The 16773-nt window shown below is 39.6% G+C and overlaps 3 protein-coding genes across 3 annotated transcripts in view; 1 reads left to right on the plus strand and 2 right to left on the minus strand.

Moving 5' to 3' along the window:
- Positions 1-16773, plus strand: part of caln1 (calneuron 1) — a 93097-nt gene that overhangs the window by 42021 nt on the left and 34303 nt on the right. The window lies entirely within an intron of this gene.
- Positions 4957-8210, minus strand: LOC121899428 (serine/threonine-protein kinase pim-1-like). The gene is made up of 9 exons (XM_042415247.1): positions 8020-8210; positions 7440-7796; positions 6873-7040; positions 6688-6782; positions 6492-6539; positions 6183-6380; positions 5896-6076; positions 5613-5783; positions 4957-5498 (listed from the first exon to the last, which is right to left on the minus strand). Exons 1-9 carry the CDS (start codon positions 8069-8071, stop codon positions 5407-5409), a joined length of 1362 nt encoding a protein of 453 aa, XP_042271181.1. The 5' UTR covers positions 8072-8210; the 3' UTR covers positions 4957-5406.
- LOC121899430 (serine/threonine-protein kinase pim-1-like) lies at positions 11789-15538 on the minus strand. Its single transcript, XM_042415249.1, has 9 exons — positions 15291-15538; positions 14704-15063; positions 14144-14305; positions 13960-14054; positions 13764-13811; positions 13455-13652; positions 13164-13344; positions 12884-13054; positions 11789-12769 (listed from the first exon to the last, which is right to left on the minus strand). The coding sequence occupies exons 1-9, from the start codon at positions 15340-15342 to the stop codon at positions 12678-12680; spliced, it is 1359 nt and encodes a 452-aa protein (XP_042271183.1). The 5' UTR covers positions 15343-15538; the 3' UTR covers positions 11789-12677.

Raw genomic sequence — 16773 nt, forward strand, 5'->3', positions numbered from 1 at the left:
CACATAAACGTCTATTAACCAACGTCCATCACTAGAGGGCAGTTGTGTCACATGTAGTAAAAATGTAATAAAATCTAAATTTAATATCTCTAAAGTATTCAGATTTTGGCTCAGATTTGCAGGGAGACTCCATGAATGTCCTCCAGGAATGTGAGGTAGAGATTATGACTCAAACCCAAAGGGGATTTTCTGTCCATGTGTGTTGTTGTTGGTCCTTTCTCCTGGTTCGAATGACCCCCAAAAGTAATTTATGCTTTTAATCCAGGCCGTAATTTAGTTATTAGTCAGAAACTGTCTCTCTTGACGTCTGCTCCATCTCTATTTTGTCACAGTGTTTAACTTTTGGTCAGTATCATCGTTGACAGACACCCGCTTGGCTAAAAAGTCCAGTTCAGGGTCCAGAGGTGAAGCAACTCACCTACTCAATTTGAGATTAAAGAAGGACTGTAAAAGAAAAGGCCTCAATGGGTCCTACACAAATATATGCAACATCATTTAATGCTCTCAGCCCCAGAAATCAATTGTAATGTCCTGGAAACGGCAAGTCATTTGTAAAGGCTGTCAAACTATTATTATATACTGCATTTCTCCTGATATGATTGATCATATGACGATTTTATGTCTCTGTGAGCTAAAGACAATTTTTCATCTTAAATAATGTTCTGTTTTCTGTTATATTTCCCATTCAGTTTTCCTCATGTATTTTTCCTCCATTAAGCTGTTACAAGATAAAGGGGGAAAAATGTAATAACCAATAGCTTAATAGATCATTAAGCCCAGCTCTTGACAAAAGTGGCCTTTTGAAGCAGAGTGGCTCTAAAAGGGTGCTCACAGTGTTGGCTAGAATATATTATATATTCTAATGTTTGTGGTGTATTTAAGCATCTAGGATTGGATTAGAAAAATGTCATATTTATAAAGTTTTATTTACTTTATCATATATTGATTATGTATTATGTTATTAAAAAATCTTGCCAATAATTTGGCTATGCAAGACTGTTCCAGTGTATATAATCTGTTTGTTTTTTTTAAAATTTTATTAGCAACTAGCTCCACATTATCCAGTTCTCAGTGTAACAGATGCCCTGTGGCCATTCAGACATAATTTCCATTTCTAGCATCACAGCAGTGTTTCACTAATTTATAACAACTTTTTTTGCTTTCCGGTTCAGTAAAAGATGTGTCAGAATTTACTCAATGATAAATGTCCACAATGTGTACAGTAGGCATAACTCAGACTTTCCAAACTGCAACATGAAATTGCAGGAATTTAAATAAAGATGCCCACTGAAAAACTGCTGACTGTCAATAGTCCTTCTGCAGGCAGGTAATATGAGGAGAGCCAGTACTTCTTTGACAAGCGGCTGCTAGGTGCCTGATGGATTCAAAGCCGCAAGGCTGTAAACACAATATAACTGCTGGGAAGGCAGAGAAGGGAGAAAAATCAGATTCCCTTTGTCAGGCATGGCCTTGAATAGCAATGAAGGTGGCACAGAGACATGACGTTACAGACAGCTAATCAACACCCACCCACACACACACACACATGCACACGTCCGCCCTTCCCCTCTATATATCTAATCACCCTCCATCAAACAGTCTGATCCACTTTGAGTATCGTCTAATGTGCTCATCCTCAGATTCCGGCACGGAGGTTGGGAGGTGAATTATGGAGGATTAGCATTGTGAAAATGACTCCATTTGTCTCAATCGCGCCCAGCGTTTCAATGCTGTTATGCCAGAAAAGAGCAGAATTTTGATCCTTGGCCAGAATCTTCACTCACTGAGAGACAGGACGGTGTCTTCTTGATGACCTCCGCATGAGTTTAGCTGTGATAACTGTGATCTAGTTTAAACACAGTGGTTTTATTATTTTGATGTCTTTTTGTGTCATGGTTCTGTCACAATCTGGTTCGATGTCTTTCCAACAGTCCACCAGATGCCCTCAGGCTTTTTCCCTGTTTGTTATACTGGACTGAGTGTGAGATGGACAGATAAGAGAGGTTGCAGATTATATGAAAGGACCACTTGAGATACTATTGCTATGCTATACAAGGTGTAATTGGTGGTGCTTTTGCCTTCGCCTTGTTAAGATGTTGGGTCTCTACATGATGTAAACTAGTTGTGCACTGACAGTCGCAGGTGTATATATAAGTACAGGACAATGTGTATGCTTGTTGTTAACTACTCTGACTGTGTTTACAGCCTTACTAAACTATATCACTGCAAGCACCATTATGTCTCATTGTGTTTTCTGGGTTTTTGGTTTTCCCTCAGCCAATCAGCTCCTTGCCAGTCCTCTGTCACCTGTTCCATATTCCCTCATTTGTTCTGTCAGTATCTAAGTCCTGGTTTTCAGTTCAGTCTTTGTTGGATCCTTGGTTTTGTCATGTATTGTTCAGTTTGTTCTGCTCAGCTTTGTGTTGTTCAGTATTTGCTTTGAACCTGCCAGTTTTTGTTTTTGGCCTGCACAAGTCTTTTTTTTTTCTTTTTTTTTAAAATGCCTCGCTCAGCCTGGAGTCTCCTGCTTTTGGATCCATCTCCTGCTACTCTTTGTGACAGAACATTTAAATTCCAGTTATGTTTTTGTTAGTTTTCAAAGTACACTTGTAGGTTTGTTTTTTTTATTTTGTTCCAGTTTCGTTTGTATTGTCAAAAGGATGTCTGTCAGCAGGTTCTAGGTTTGGTTTTTTTTTATGCTGTGGCAGTTTTTTTCTTATATTTGGATTAAGGTTTTGTCCCTTTAAAAACAACCACTCCCACCCCCCTACCATAGAACCATTCCTTGGGGGGACAGGGGATGTTTAGGGGGAGATAGCAGGTCAACAGTACTTGCCACATAGAAGTGGTTTACATCATCTGAAAGCTGGAAGCCTGAAGATTAATTTGAGATGCAGTTCAGCACTGTGTGTCAAATTTTTCTTGTAATAAATCTTTAATGAACAGTGTGTTTAGAGTGTATAAGGTCTTAGAACATTATGATGGAAGTATATGATGGCCATTCATATTCTCAGTTATGTCTCATAAGTTGTTGCAGCAATTTTTGGATTGATATCATTTGTTACACAGATTTGGCGCAAAATTTAACCATTTATGACCACTCAAGACTAGATAAAAATGGTTAAAAAACCCTCCAAAAAACCTCATTAAGACAAGGTCTTAAGATATTAAGACCTTGTGGCTTTCCAGTCATACCAAATTTATGCATTTCCAAGACTGGTCAGGGACCCCAGAATGCAGAAATATTCAAATACACCATTTCTAGAACAGGCGAAAATAACACATTTATACTGCATGCCAAAAACGGCATGTTTTTTGCCCAAAACTGTGTGGGATTAGCATAAAGTGTGCATGTCTGTAAAGGGGAAACTCGTGGGTTTACCATCGAACCCATTTTCATTCAGATATCTTGAGGTGAGAGGTCAAGGGACCTCTTTGAAAATGGCCATGCCAGTTTTTCCTTCGCCAAAATTTACCCCAACTTGTGTTATTTAGCCCCCTTCCCTACAAGCTAGCATGACAACAATAACAGCATACATGTTCTGTACAGGTCAGGCTGTATGTAGTAGACTTTAGCGACGTCGATGCGTTCTTGACATGATTTTTCACATGATGCTTCTAAACATATATGGGATACAGCCATTACTCTAACATATACAGTAGTTCACATACAGTCCAGTATGTATATGCTAATATATGCAGTATAATTGATAATATCTGTACACAGTAACAACACTTGCACTTGCTAACTGACGTTAGCGGTGAATGTTTTAATTGAGTGGTTGTTCAGTCACCTGTTGATGTTGATGTGTGATTAGTGAATGAGTGCAGGAGGTCTGGCTGCTTGCTTCTGACAGTTTCTTTAGTTCGTTTTAAGCTGAGTCGTATATTGTGTAATAAGCTTAAAGTAACTAGAATAACAAGTGTTAACTACTGGTGTAACGGATTGTAGTTGATCCTTGATCCGTATGGATCGCCCCCCACGGTTCGGCAGGCATATGAACTGCGGATTAATTGCAAAATTCAATTTCTCATTTAAGACAAAGTAAACAAACTGCTATAAGTACAAGTCATGGACAGACAGCGTGTCGCTAACGTTAACAGGGATTTCGAAGAGCAACGATCAAACCAGCATCTAATTCGGTTCCGAAGTGACATTTGAGTTATGTTTACCTGCTGTTTAATGTGCTGCAGCTGAGCAGCTAATTAGCATCTAGCTGCTAACTGACGTTAGCGGTGAATGTTTGTTATCATCAAGTTTTGATGATGTGGACAGAGGCTGTTTCATTCACTGTTTAAAAGAGGAAGGTTTCATGCCTCATATTGCAATAACTGAGCATTGAATATTTTATATATTTTATTTTATTTTATTTAAACATTGGACATCTTAAATGTTGTTTTCATTTAAGACCATGGGCAAAAGTTAGTGACTCAAATCCGTGATATGATCCGAACCGTGAGTTATGTATATATTGGAAACACGTGTAAATCATGTGATATGTTGTCTGTTTTTGAGGAGAACATAAATTTGTGTATATATATATAAATATATATATATGTATGTGTGTGTGTATGAGATGAGATTTCACATGGCTTCTCCTGATGCAGTTACAATAAATAAATAAAAGCAGTAAAGCAGCAGTATAAGTTGTTGATTTTCCTCTGTTCATTACACAAACTATTGCACAAACTGTCTGTTGGTCAGTTTGATAGTGTTAAGAAGATCTTATTTGCTATTTTATGCACTATTTCAATGTTATTTTTGTGTCAGATGAAATAACTATTAAGATAAATGTAAAATGTTATTGAAAATTAAAGAAAGAAAATTTATATCACTCAAAAAGCAATAAGAAAGATTATGATGATTCTCTGTGGTCTAAACAAAAAAAAAGGACTTTTTCATTTTCTTTTTTTTTAATGTTTATTTTCATGGACTTATTGTGGACATGCTTATTGTTTTTATGATTACGTTTGTCATTATTATGACGTAATGGCTCGTTGGCTCCTAGTTGCTCATCAGCAGCAGCTCCTGACCCAGCCCAAGCTCTCTAAGAAGACGAGGAAAAACTCCCCAAAATCCTGCGGCCAGAAGGAGGAAAATGGGAAGAAACCTCGGGAAAGGCAATTCAAAGAGAGATCCCCTCTCCTCGGATGACTGGGGGTGCTACAGGAACTACAAGTGGGGAAAAAAGTAAAAGTATTAAAGTAAAATGTCCAAAATAATCAGCCGAATTAGATGATTCCAATTAAAAACGGTCCAGCCGCACTCGTCCACACCCGCCTTCCTGTCGAAGAGAAAACAGTGCTAGTGATATTCATGTAATGAGCGGCCGTAAGTGAAAATAAATCTTGATTGATGGCTGATGATTTTAAATGTGTGTAGGTGTGTGTGTGTGTAGTGTCGGTTTATCTGAGCCATGGGTGGTGCTGTAGTTGGTCAAGTGTGGGTCGCCGCTCGGGAACTTTGTTCAGACATTTCTGCAAGAAATCCTGGCATTCTGGAGAGAAAGAAGGAGAAGAAAGATGAAGGCAACAGCTTCAGCGATCCATCGAAACATGAACTAAAATAAACAGAATTATGTCATGTTTGCCTATAAGCATGTTTTTCATACTCTTGGACAGCTTGTTGCTGATTTTTGGCTTGTTGTCCTGGAACTCTCTGGTCCTAAATGATTTCCTGTGCAGTATTTCATGCAGGACTATTCCCAGCTGCCAAACTGTTGTGGGGCCGGCACTGTAGGCATGACGACTGTACCACTCCGGGGGGGCAAAACATGAGGTACCTGAAATACACAGACATAATAAAGACTGTGAGGATGAGGAGGCGGAGAGGCTTTCTTTAAATGTAAAAGTCACCGATTGGTGAAGAGCGGGAGTAGTACCCAGACATCATACCGTAAAAGATGCGGCACAACGATCTTCTCTTAAAGAAGCAGCTCAAGCCAAAGTCAATGAGACGGACACGTGGGACGTCAGCGCCGGTCTCGATCAGGATGTTTTCCGTCTTGATGTCTCGGTGAAAGATGTTTTTATCCTGAAGTTCTATTGTAGCGTCCAGCAGCTGTTTCAATATGATCTGAGGAAGAGATAGAGAGAGGAGATGAGGGGAGAGGGAGTGCTTGATCTGCCAACATGGCCTTAACTTGCACAAAAACACATGTTAACCAGAATCCTCCAGTTACCTTGGCCTCCTCCTCTTTTAAGCATCCTCCGTTGGCCTCATTGTAGTCGAAGAGGTCTACAGAGGGGACTGGTCTCTCCAGGACCAATATGAGCTCCTCGTCCAGATCGTACCAGTCCAGCAGGGACACAGCTGATCCAGTCATACCGAGTTTTAACATCACGGCGACCTCCACAGAGAGCTGTTTCCCATTCTTATCCTGAAACATCAAAATAAATAGAAGGTTAAGGGAAAGAAGCTCCATAAATACTCATAAATAATCCATAATACATTTAGTTCAGTCCAAGAAATGTTGGTGTTGCTCACTTACCACTTCTTTGCAGAACACTTTGTTGTTTGCGACGTGTTTAATGGCTACCTACAAGACACAAACAGGTATTTAGTTAACACTTTCTGAACATACTGTGTCGGGCTGTGTTCAGACCAACATGAAATATTAACCCTGCATAAAAGAAATGCAGTAAAACAATGCAGGTTAAACATGAGAATGTGTATGTAACACTCACTGGTAAATTATCTGCTTTGCGGTAGCCGGCAAACACAGATCCACATCCTCCTTCACCAAGCTGGTTCCCCTCTTCGTATTTGGCCTCAAACTCAGCTAAACAGTGACATTTTTGATTTAGTTCAGTTGTTAGGAACATTAATTCATTTCATGTTACTTAAAGCCTTCAATAATCTATCTACTAACCTCTGCGGGCCTCTACTGAGCAGGTGGAGTCCTCCTTGGTCTCTTCCAAGTCAAGATTCCTCTTCTTCTTCCTGGTTGGTCCTTCTCCATCAGCAGTGGCTCTCCTCTTAACGCCTCTCGGGGCCAGAGATGTACTGCACCCTTCTAATGGGTTGCTGCTGCTGCTCTCTACAGATGAGAAACACCCAGAGTAATATTAGATTGTTGATGATGATAAAAAAAAAAGTACAGGGTTGGAGTTGAGATTTAGGTAGCCTAGCTTAGCACAAAGATTTGAGGCAGGGGGAAGAGTTACCCTGGCTCTGTCCAAAGTGGAAAAAATATGCCTCCCAACACCTTTAACGTTGACGCATTTAAAAACACATTTCTCTCTTCCCTCCAGTGGCATCTATCCATAGTTTTGTTTGTATATATATTATAGATTTTTGACTTAAAATCCAACAGTTTGTGTGTGTTTTGTGGATTATTCATTGCATTTAGGGTGCTGTTTTTGCAAAGAGATGTTGCTATTTTTTAAATATAATTTGTTAATGCTGTGAGCACCAAAAATGGAATTTCATATCTCACCTCCATTGTTGTGGGATGAAGGGAAAAAAAACTTAGAGACAGATAAATTGGACAAATAAGACCAAAATATCTGCAATAAGCTTCGAGAGTCCGTTGAGGTGGACGCGGACTCCTTGTCATCCAGGTGAGGGTCGAAGCTTTTCTTCCTCTTCTCTAAAGGTCCCTCTCCATGTTCTTCGACTTTCCTCTTTCCTCTTTTCACACCGACACCTTCTGAGCCGTTACAAGGTTCGGCTTTAGAGACCCTTTTCCTCTTCTTGGGGGTCTCCTTGTCAGGACTGGCCTTTCTTTTCCTGGCCCTGGTCCTGCCATCCTTTGCAGCCTGTGGACATTGTTGTGTCTGGCTGCTATTAATCTCTGCAAATGAGAAAACAGTGGAACATTAATTTGTTGTGATTTTTTGTCACTAATTGTATAAAATAATCTTTTTTTATATATCAAGACACAGTTCAGACTCAGATCCCAGATACATTGTCAAGGTGAGAAAAAGTGCTCAGCAACAGGAATCTGAGAAATTAGTGCCAACTGATAAATGATATAAATGAGTATAAATAAGTGATTGCCAGTTTTTCTCACTTACTTCTTCTCCTAACAGTTGGAGATTGACAAGGTTTTGCGGAGTCTTTGTTCATGACGGCGTTTAAACAAGTGTTTAACACGATAACTTCGATACAACGAGCGAATGTCGATCCAACGATTCAGTATCTGACAGTTTGTCCTGAATTCTGAGGCTTTGATGAACGGAACACGGAATGTTGTGTCATGTTCTGTTGTGACCTCACGTCAGTGACATCACACAAAATGCCTTTGATCAAAATGGCTGCCGAATATTAAATGAGATAAACTGTGTATGTGAGGCATTTAATCACGCATAATATTTATTTATATATAAGACTATAATGATGATTAACATTCTTTAAGTTTTAGTTAAAAATATTAAGTCAAAAACATCATTTACAGTATATACATATTATACACACATACATAAATAAATAAATTATATATATAATATATATATAATCAGTGGAGGCTGGTCCATAGAGGAAGAGGAGGTTGATCCTCCTCTATTTTTGAGAGGCAAAAGGGAGATCAAAATATAAAAAAGAATACTTGGTTGAAATAAACCATTACCAAATCTCAGTATTTATAAAGTATTTTTTCTCTCTTCTTTGGAAAAAAATCTATTGCTGAAATTCTGTTTAAAATGCTTCAACTGCGACACCTGCAGGGCAGGAGGAGAAAGAGCAGTGTGTGAAGTGGTGGTGGTGGTGGGGCGCAATTGGTGGAGGTGGAGTGGGGGGACAGAGGAGGACGGGTGCCTGCTGTCCTCTGCAGGGCGGGATCTCTTACATTGGACTCAATGTATTTCTTTTTTTTTCATGCTAATCTGTGATTGGCCATGACACATAAAATGACGCTCTTCCCTTACTAATCAACAACCAGAATGCAATATTGACATCGAGTTGGTCCAATGATAGTTTCCAGATTTCATCTTCAATTCTCTCCACTGTAAGGCAGAGTAGCAGCAGTAGATAGATCCTTGCGTAAGCCAACGCAACAGTTAGCTTGTTGTAGCAGCCTAAAGGCCTCTTTATACATCCATGGAAGGACTGTTAAGGACTGTTGTTAAGCTAACGGGAGAAATTATCTGGATTGTGCAGCAGGACGCTGTCGGGGAGGCTGGAGAGAGAAGCAACCGGAGAAACAACCAGGAGAGTTAGCTTGTTTGTCATTGTTGCTAATGATATCAGACTGGTTAACCAGCAGCCACAAAGTTCTGTTAACTAACAAACAAGATGAGCAACAGCTACAAATGGACGTTATGACATGAATACTTCATCTCCATGATAGAAAGAAGAAGACGTCAGATAACTGACTCAGATACAGCTTCTCTCTCTCTGTCTCTTTGGTCGCTAATTTCATCTCTGATGGTTAAATGTCTCTGTGTGGCTTTTTTGTGTTTTTTATCTCCTTAACAAGAATGCAGCAGAGATCATATAATGTGTTGTGGGTAACGTTAGTTTGCTTGTTGAAGTTACAGTGAGCTGTCTGGACTCATTCATTCGTTTTTAATTGAGTGGTTGTTCAGTCACCTGTTGTTGTGTGATTAGTGAATGAGTGCAGGAGGTCTGGCTGCTTGCTTCTGACAGTTTCTTTAGTTTGTTTTTAAGCTGAGTCGTATATTGAGTAATAAGCTTAAAGTAACTAGAATAACAAGTGTTAACTAGTGGTGTAACGGATTGTAGTTGATCCGTGATCCGTACGGATCGCCCCCCACGGTTCGCAGGCATATGAACTGCGGATTAATTGCAAAATTTAATGTCTCATTTAAGACAAAATAAACAAACTGCTGTAAGTACAAGTCATGGGCAGACAGCATGTCGCGAACAGGGATTTCGAAGAGCAACGATCAAACCAGCATCTAATTCGGTTCCGAAGTGACATTTGAGTTATGTTTACCTGCTGTTTAATGTGCTGCAGCTGAGCAGCTAATTAGCATCTAGCTGAATGGTGAATGTTTGTTATCATCAAGTTTTGATGATGTGGACAGAGGCTGTTTCATTCACTGTTTAAAAGAGGAAGGTTTCATGCCTCATATTGCAATAACTGAGCATTGAATATTTTATATATTTTATTTTATTTAAACATTGGAGCATTGTTGTTTTCATTTAAGACCATGGGCAAAAGTTTCTTGCTGTTTCTGGCTGTAAGTGTGTTACAGAATAAATGGAAAACAAAGTTTTATTTGTCTCCCCCCCCCTTTTTTTCCGCTGATCCTAATAATGATCTGATCCGTGACTCAAATCCGTGATACGATCCGAACCGTGAGTTTTGTGTTATATATTTCTGTATACTAAGGAAATATATTGGAAACACGTGTAAATCATGTGATATGTTTTCTGTTTTTGATGAGAACAGAAATTTTTTGTCACAATAGAACAGTACTATAAATTTCAATTTCACTTTGTTGGTAAAATGACACATTTGCAGGGCTGTAGTCAACCAAAGACATTCTTGGTCGACTGAAATCGTACATAATCTTCAACTAATTGATTAGTCGCGGGTGGGTTGGGGGGTGTCACAGGACAGAGTGCACAGTGAACTCACATTTCTCCGTTTCGCCTCCTCCGGTTAGGCTAACCTATTGTTGCTAACTTCGGAGCTAACCCCCTTCACTTTTGCAGCACTTGGGGAAACAACAGACGTGACTTTTTAGCATTTATTAACTGTTACACTTTAGTCTGTACTGTACATTTACTGCCAGACTGAGAACTTACCGTTAACCTTTTCCTCTGCTCCGCTCGCATCCACCGTTACTTTCCCGCCGCTCTTTCCCCACTTGCTACGCAAACATACTAACCACTGCCCTATTCCTAAACGGAGTTACGCTACCGATATTTAGTATTATTTTTGGCTTTTAAAAAATATGTTTTGGCCTGGATGAGGTTCGTTGATAATATTACAGGAGAGACACAGATTCAGTAAACGTTCAGTAAACGTTTGGAACCGTTAGACCCAGCAGTCTCCGTTAGGTTGGGCGAGTTCAAAGTTGTGAAAACAACGGGGGTGTTTTGAATACACCCCCGTTGTTTTCACAGGTTATTTGTTAGGCTGTCCCTCCCGCCGCAGGAAATAATGGGTTAATCCTGGAAAGCTGTTGATGTCGCACTTTTCTCCTTATGAAAATAACACAGAGATTATTCGACCAATGAGAATTTAGTCAGACGAGAGCATATTGACCAACATATATATGCTCTCAGGTTGGTTTTATGAACTGTTCATATTAAACAAAAACTTAAACTCCCAAGAATGAATACATAATGATTATTTAAGTTATTTTTATTTGATATTTTAAGTAGTATATTTTTACAAACCATGCTGCAGGCAGACAGTAATTAAAATATTTGGTGACAAAATAATCTCAACTCAAGGTCCACTTACTAGCTTTTTCAGAGCTTTCAGCCACATATCACGCTCTTAATCAGTGAAAGGAGCTGACTTTTAAATTTCTTGTCAGTCCAGATGCCTTTTCAGAAAGTTAAGTTTCCCTATAATGTTTGAAATTATAGTATTGTTTTTCAGAAACAGTGTGGCATCATCAGGAAACTGACTTATGTTTGATAATTAAGTGGTACTATAAAGTTCACCTGATAAAAACAAACAAACAAAAAAAGAATTTCTGCACCTAAATTAAATACAGTGAGTTGAAATTTAGGTGACGAGCCCTGGCTAAGAGATAAACTACTGCATATATTGGTACAGAACATGATATCTGTACCAATCTGGCTTGTCTTTTTGATAGTCCTGCAACAAGCAGAAAACAGGCTGACATCAAATGAGCAGATGAATGAATGGCTGAATGATATTTATTGTCATTATACTCAGGTACAATGAGATGTCACATGGCTTCTCCTGATGTAGTTACAATAAATAAATAAATAAAAGCAGTAAAGCAGCAGTTTAAGTTGTTGATTTTCCTCTGTTCATTACACAAACTATTGCACAAACTGTCTGTTGGTCAGTTTGATAGTGTTAAGAAGATCTTATTTGCTATTTTATGCACTATTTCAATGTTATTTTTGTGTCAGATGAAATAACTATTAAGATAAATGTAAAATGTTATGGAAAATTAAAGAAGGAAAATTTATATCACTCAAAAAGCAATAAGAAAGATTATGATGATTCTCTGTGGTCTAAACAAAAAAAAAAGGACTTTTTCATTTTCTTTTTTTTAATGTTTATTTTCATGGACTTATTGTGGACATTATTATTATTATTGTTGCTTTTATGATTACGTTTGTCATTATTATGACGTAATAGCTCGTTGGCTCCTAATTGCTCATCAGCAGCAGCTCCTGACCCAGCCCAAGCTCTCTAAGAAGACGAGGAAAAACTCCCCAAAATCCTGAGACCGGAAGGAGGAAAATGGGAAGAAACCTCGGGAAAGGCAATTCAAAGAGAGATCCCCTCTCCTCGGATGACTGGGGGTGCTACAGGAACTACAAGTGGGGAAAAAAGTAAAAGTATTAAAGTAAAATGTCCAAAATAATCAGCCGAATTAGATGATTCCAATTAAAAACGGTCCAGCCGCACTCGTCCACACCCGCCTTCCTGTCGAAGAGAAAACAGTGCTAGTGATATTCATGTAATGAGCGGCTGTAAGTGGAAAACAAATCTTGATTGATGGCTGATGATTTTAAATGTGTGTAGGTGTGTGTGTGTGTGTGTAGTGTCGGTTTATCTGAGCCATGGGTGGTGCTGTAGTTGGTCAAGTGTGGGTCGCCGCTCGGGAACTTTGTTCAGACATTTCTGCAAGAAATCCTGGCATTCTGGAGAGAAAGAAGGAGAAGAAAGATGAAGGCAACAGCTTCAGCGATCCATCGAAACGTGAACTAAAATAAACAGAATTATGTCATGTTTGCCTATAAGCATGTTTTTCATACCTTTGGACAGCTTGTTGCTGATTTTTGGCTTGTTGTCCTGGAACTCTCTGGTCCTAAATGATTTCCTGTGCAGTATTTCATGCAGGACTATTCCCAGCTGCCAAACTGTTGTGGGGCCGGCACTGTAGGCATGACGACTGTACCACTCTGGGGGGGCGAAACATGAGGTACCTGAAATACACAGACATCATAAAGACTGTGATGAGGAGGCGGAGAGGCTTTCTTTAAATGTAAAAGTCACCGATTGGTGAAGAGCGGGAGTAGTACCCAGACATCATACCGTAAAAGACGCGGCACGGCGATCTTCTCTTAAAGAAGCAGCTCAAGCCAAAGTCAATGAGACGGACACGTGGGACGTCAGCGCCGGTCTCGATCAGGATGTTTTCCGTCTTGATGTCTCGGTGAAAGATGTTTTTATCCTGGAGTTCTATTGTAGCGTCCAGCAGCTGTTTCAATATGATCTGAGGAAGAGATAGAGAGAGGAGATGAGGGGAGAGGGAGTGTTTGATCTGCCAACATGGCCTTAACTTGCACACAAACACATATTAACCAGGATCCTCCAGTTACTTACCTTGGCTTCCTCCTCTTTTAAGCATCCTCCGTTGGCCTCATTGTAGTCGAAGAGGTCTACAGAGGGGACTGGTCTCTCCAGGACCAATATGAGCTCCTCGTCCAGATCGTACCAGTCCAGCAGAGATACAGCTGATTCAGTCATACCGAGTTTTAACATCACGGCGACCTCCACAGAGAGCTGTTTCCCATTCTTATCCTGAAACATCAAAACAAATAGAAGGTTAAGGGAAAGAAGCTCCATAAATACTCATAAATAATCCATAATGCATTTAGTTCAGTCCAGGAAATGTTGGTGTTGCTCACTTACCACTTCTTTGCAGTACACTTTGTCGTTTTGGACATGTTTAATGGCTACCTACAAGACACAAATAGGTATTTAGTTAACACTTTCTGAACATACTGTGTCGGGCTGTGTTCAGACCAACATGAAATATTAACCCTGCGTAAAAGAAATGCAGTAAAACAATGCAGGTTAAACATGAGAATGTGTATGTAACACTCACTGGTAAATTATCTGCTTTGCGGTAGCCGGCAAACACAGATCCACAGCCTCCTTCACCAAGCTGGTTCCCCTCTTCATATTTGGCCTCAAACTCAGCTAAACAGTGACATTTTGTTTTAGTTCAGTTGTTTGGAACATTAATTCATTTCATGTTACTTAAAGCCTTCAATAATCTATCTACTAACCTCTGCGGGCCTCTACTGAGGAGGTGGAGTCCTCCTTGATCTCTTCCAAGCTCCTCTTCTTCTTCCTGGTTGGTCCTTCTCCATCAGCAGTGGCTCTCCTCTTAACGCCTCTCGGGGCCAGAGATGTACTGCACCCCTCTAATGGGTTGCTGCTGCTGCTCTCTACAGATGAGAAACACCCAGAGTAATATTAGATTGTTGATGATGATTTAAAAAAAAGTACAGGGTTGGAGTTGAGATTTAGGTAGCCTAGCTTAGCATAAAGATTTGAGGCAGGGGGAAGAGTTACCCTGGCTCTGTCCAAAGTGGAAAAAATATGCCTCCCAACACCTTTAACGTTGACGCATTTAAAAACACATTTCTCTCTTCCCTCCAGTGGCATCTATCCATAGTTTTGTTTATATATATATTATAGATTTTTGACTTAAAAGCCAACAGTTTGTGTGTGTTTTGTGGATTATTCATTGCATTTAGGGTGCTGTTTTTGCAAAGAGATGTTGCTATTTTTAAATATAATTTGTTAATGCTGTGAGCACCAAAAATGGAATTTCATATCTCACCTCCATTGTTGTGGGATGAAGGGAAAAAAAACTTAGAGACAGATAAATTGGACAAATAAGACCAAAATATCTGCAATAAGCTTCGAGAGTCCGTTGAGGTGGACGCGGACTCCTTGTCATCCAGGTGAGGGTCAAAGCTTTTCCTCTTCTTCTGTGATGGTCCCTCTCCGTGTTCTTCGACTTTCCTCTTTCCTCTTTTCACACCGACACCTTCTTCTGAGCCGTTACAAGGTTCGGCTTTAGAGACCCTTTTCCTCTTCTTGGGGGTCTCCTTGTCAGGACTGGCCTTTCTTTTCCTGGCCCTGGTCCTGCCATCCTTTGCAGCCTGTGGACATTGTTGTGTCTGGCTGCTATTAATCTCTGCAAATGAGAAAACAGTGGAACATTAATTTGTTGTGATTTTTTGTCACTAATTGTATAAAATAATCTTTTTTTATATATATATCAAGACACAGTTCAGACTCAGATCCCAGATACATTGTCAAGGTGAGAAAAAGTGCTCAGCAACAGGAATCTGAGAAATTAGTGCCAACTGATAAATGATATAAATGAGTATAAATAAGTGATTGCCAGTTTTTCTCACTTACTTCTTCTCCTAACAGTTGGAGATTGACAAGGTTTTGCGGATTCTTTGTTCATGACGGCGTTTAAACAAGTGTTTAACACAATAAATTCGATGCAACGAGCGAATGTCGATCCAACGATTCAGTATCTGACAGTTTGTCCTGAATTCTGAGGCTTTGATGAACGGAACACGGAATGTTGTGTCATGTTCTGTTGTGACCTCACGTCTCTGACATCACACAAAATGCCTTTGATCAAAATGGCTGCCGAATATTAAATAAGATAAACTGTGTATGTGAGGCATTTAATCATGCATAATATTTATTTATATATAAGACTATAATGATGATTAACATTCTTTAAGTTTTAGTTAAAAATATTAAAAGTCAAAAACATTATATACAGTTTATACATATTATACACATATTACACACACACACACACAAATATATATATATATAGATAGATAGATATCAGTGGACGCTGGTCCATAGAGGCAGAGGAGGTTGATCCTCCTCTATTTTTGAGAGGCAAAAGGGAGATCAAAATATAAAAAAGAATATTTGGTTGAAAGAAACCATTACGAAATCTCAGTATTTGTAAAGTATTTTTTCTCTCTTCTTTGGAAAAAAATCCATTGCTGAAATTCTGTTTAAAATGCTTCAACAGCGACACCTGCAGGGCAGGAGGAGAAAGAGCAGTGTGTGAAGTAGTGGTGGTGGTGGAGGTGGAGTGGGGGACAGAGGAGGACGGGTGCCTGCTGTTGCTTTTTTCATGCTAATCTGTGATTGGCCATGACACATAAAATGACGCTCCTCCCTTACTAATCAACAACCAGAATGCAATATTGACATCGAGTTGGTCCAATGATAGTTTCCAGAATTCATCTTCAATTCTCTCCACTGTAAGGCAGAGTAGCAGCAGTAGATAGATCCTTGCGTTAGCCAACGCAACAGTTAGCTTGTTGTAGCAGCCTGAAGGACTCTTTATACATCCATGGAAGGACTGTTAAGGACTGTTGTTAAGCTAACGGGAGAAATTATCTGGTCTGTGCAGCAGGACGCTGCCGTGGAGGCTGGAGAGAGAAGCAACCGGAGAAACAACCAGGAGAGTTAGCTTGTTTGTCATTGTTGCTAATGATATCAGACTGGTTAAGCAGCAGCCATAAAGTTCTGTTAACTAACGAACAAGATGACCAACAGCTACAAATGGACGTTATGACATGAATACTTCATCTCCATGATAGAAAGAAGAAGACGTCAGATAACGTGAGTCAGATACAGCTTCTCTCTCTCTGTCTCTTTGGTCGCTAATTTCATCTCTGATGCTTAAATGTCTCTGTGTGGCTTTTTTGTGTTTTTTATCTCCTTAACAAGAATGCAGCAGAGATCATATAATGTGTTGTGGGTAACGTTAGTTTGCTTGTTGAAGTTACAGTGAGCTGTCTGGACTCATTCATTCGTTTTTAATTGAGTGGTTGTTCAGTCACCTGTTGATGTGTGATTA

This window comes from Thunnus maccoyii, chromosome 6 (genome assembly GCF_910596095.1).
Source record: "Thunnus maccoyii chromosome 6, fThuMac1.1, whole genome shotgun sequence".
Classification (NCBI taxonomy): domain Eukaryota; kingdom Metazoa; phylum Chordata; class Actinopteri; order Scombriformes; family Scombridae; genus Thunnus; species Thunnus maccoyii.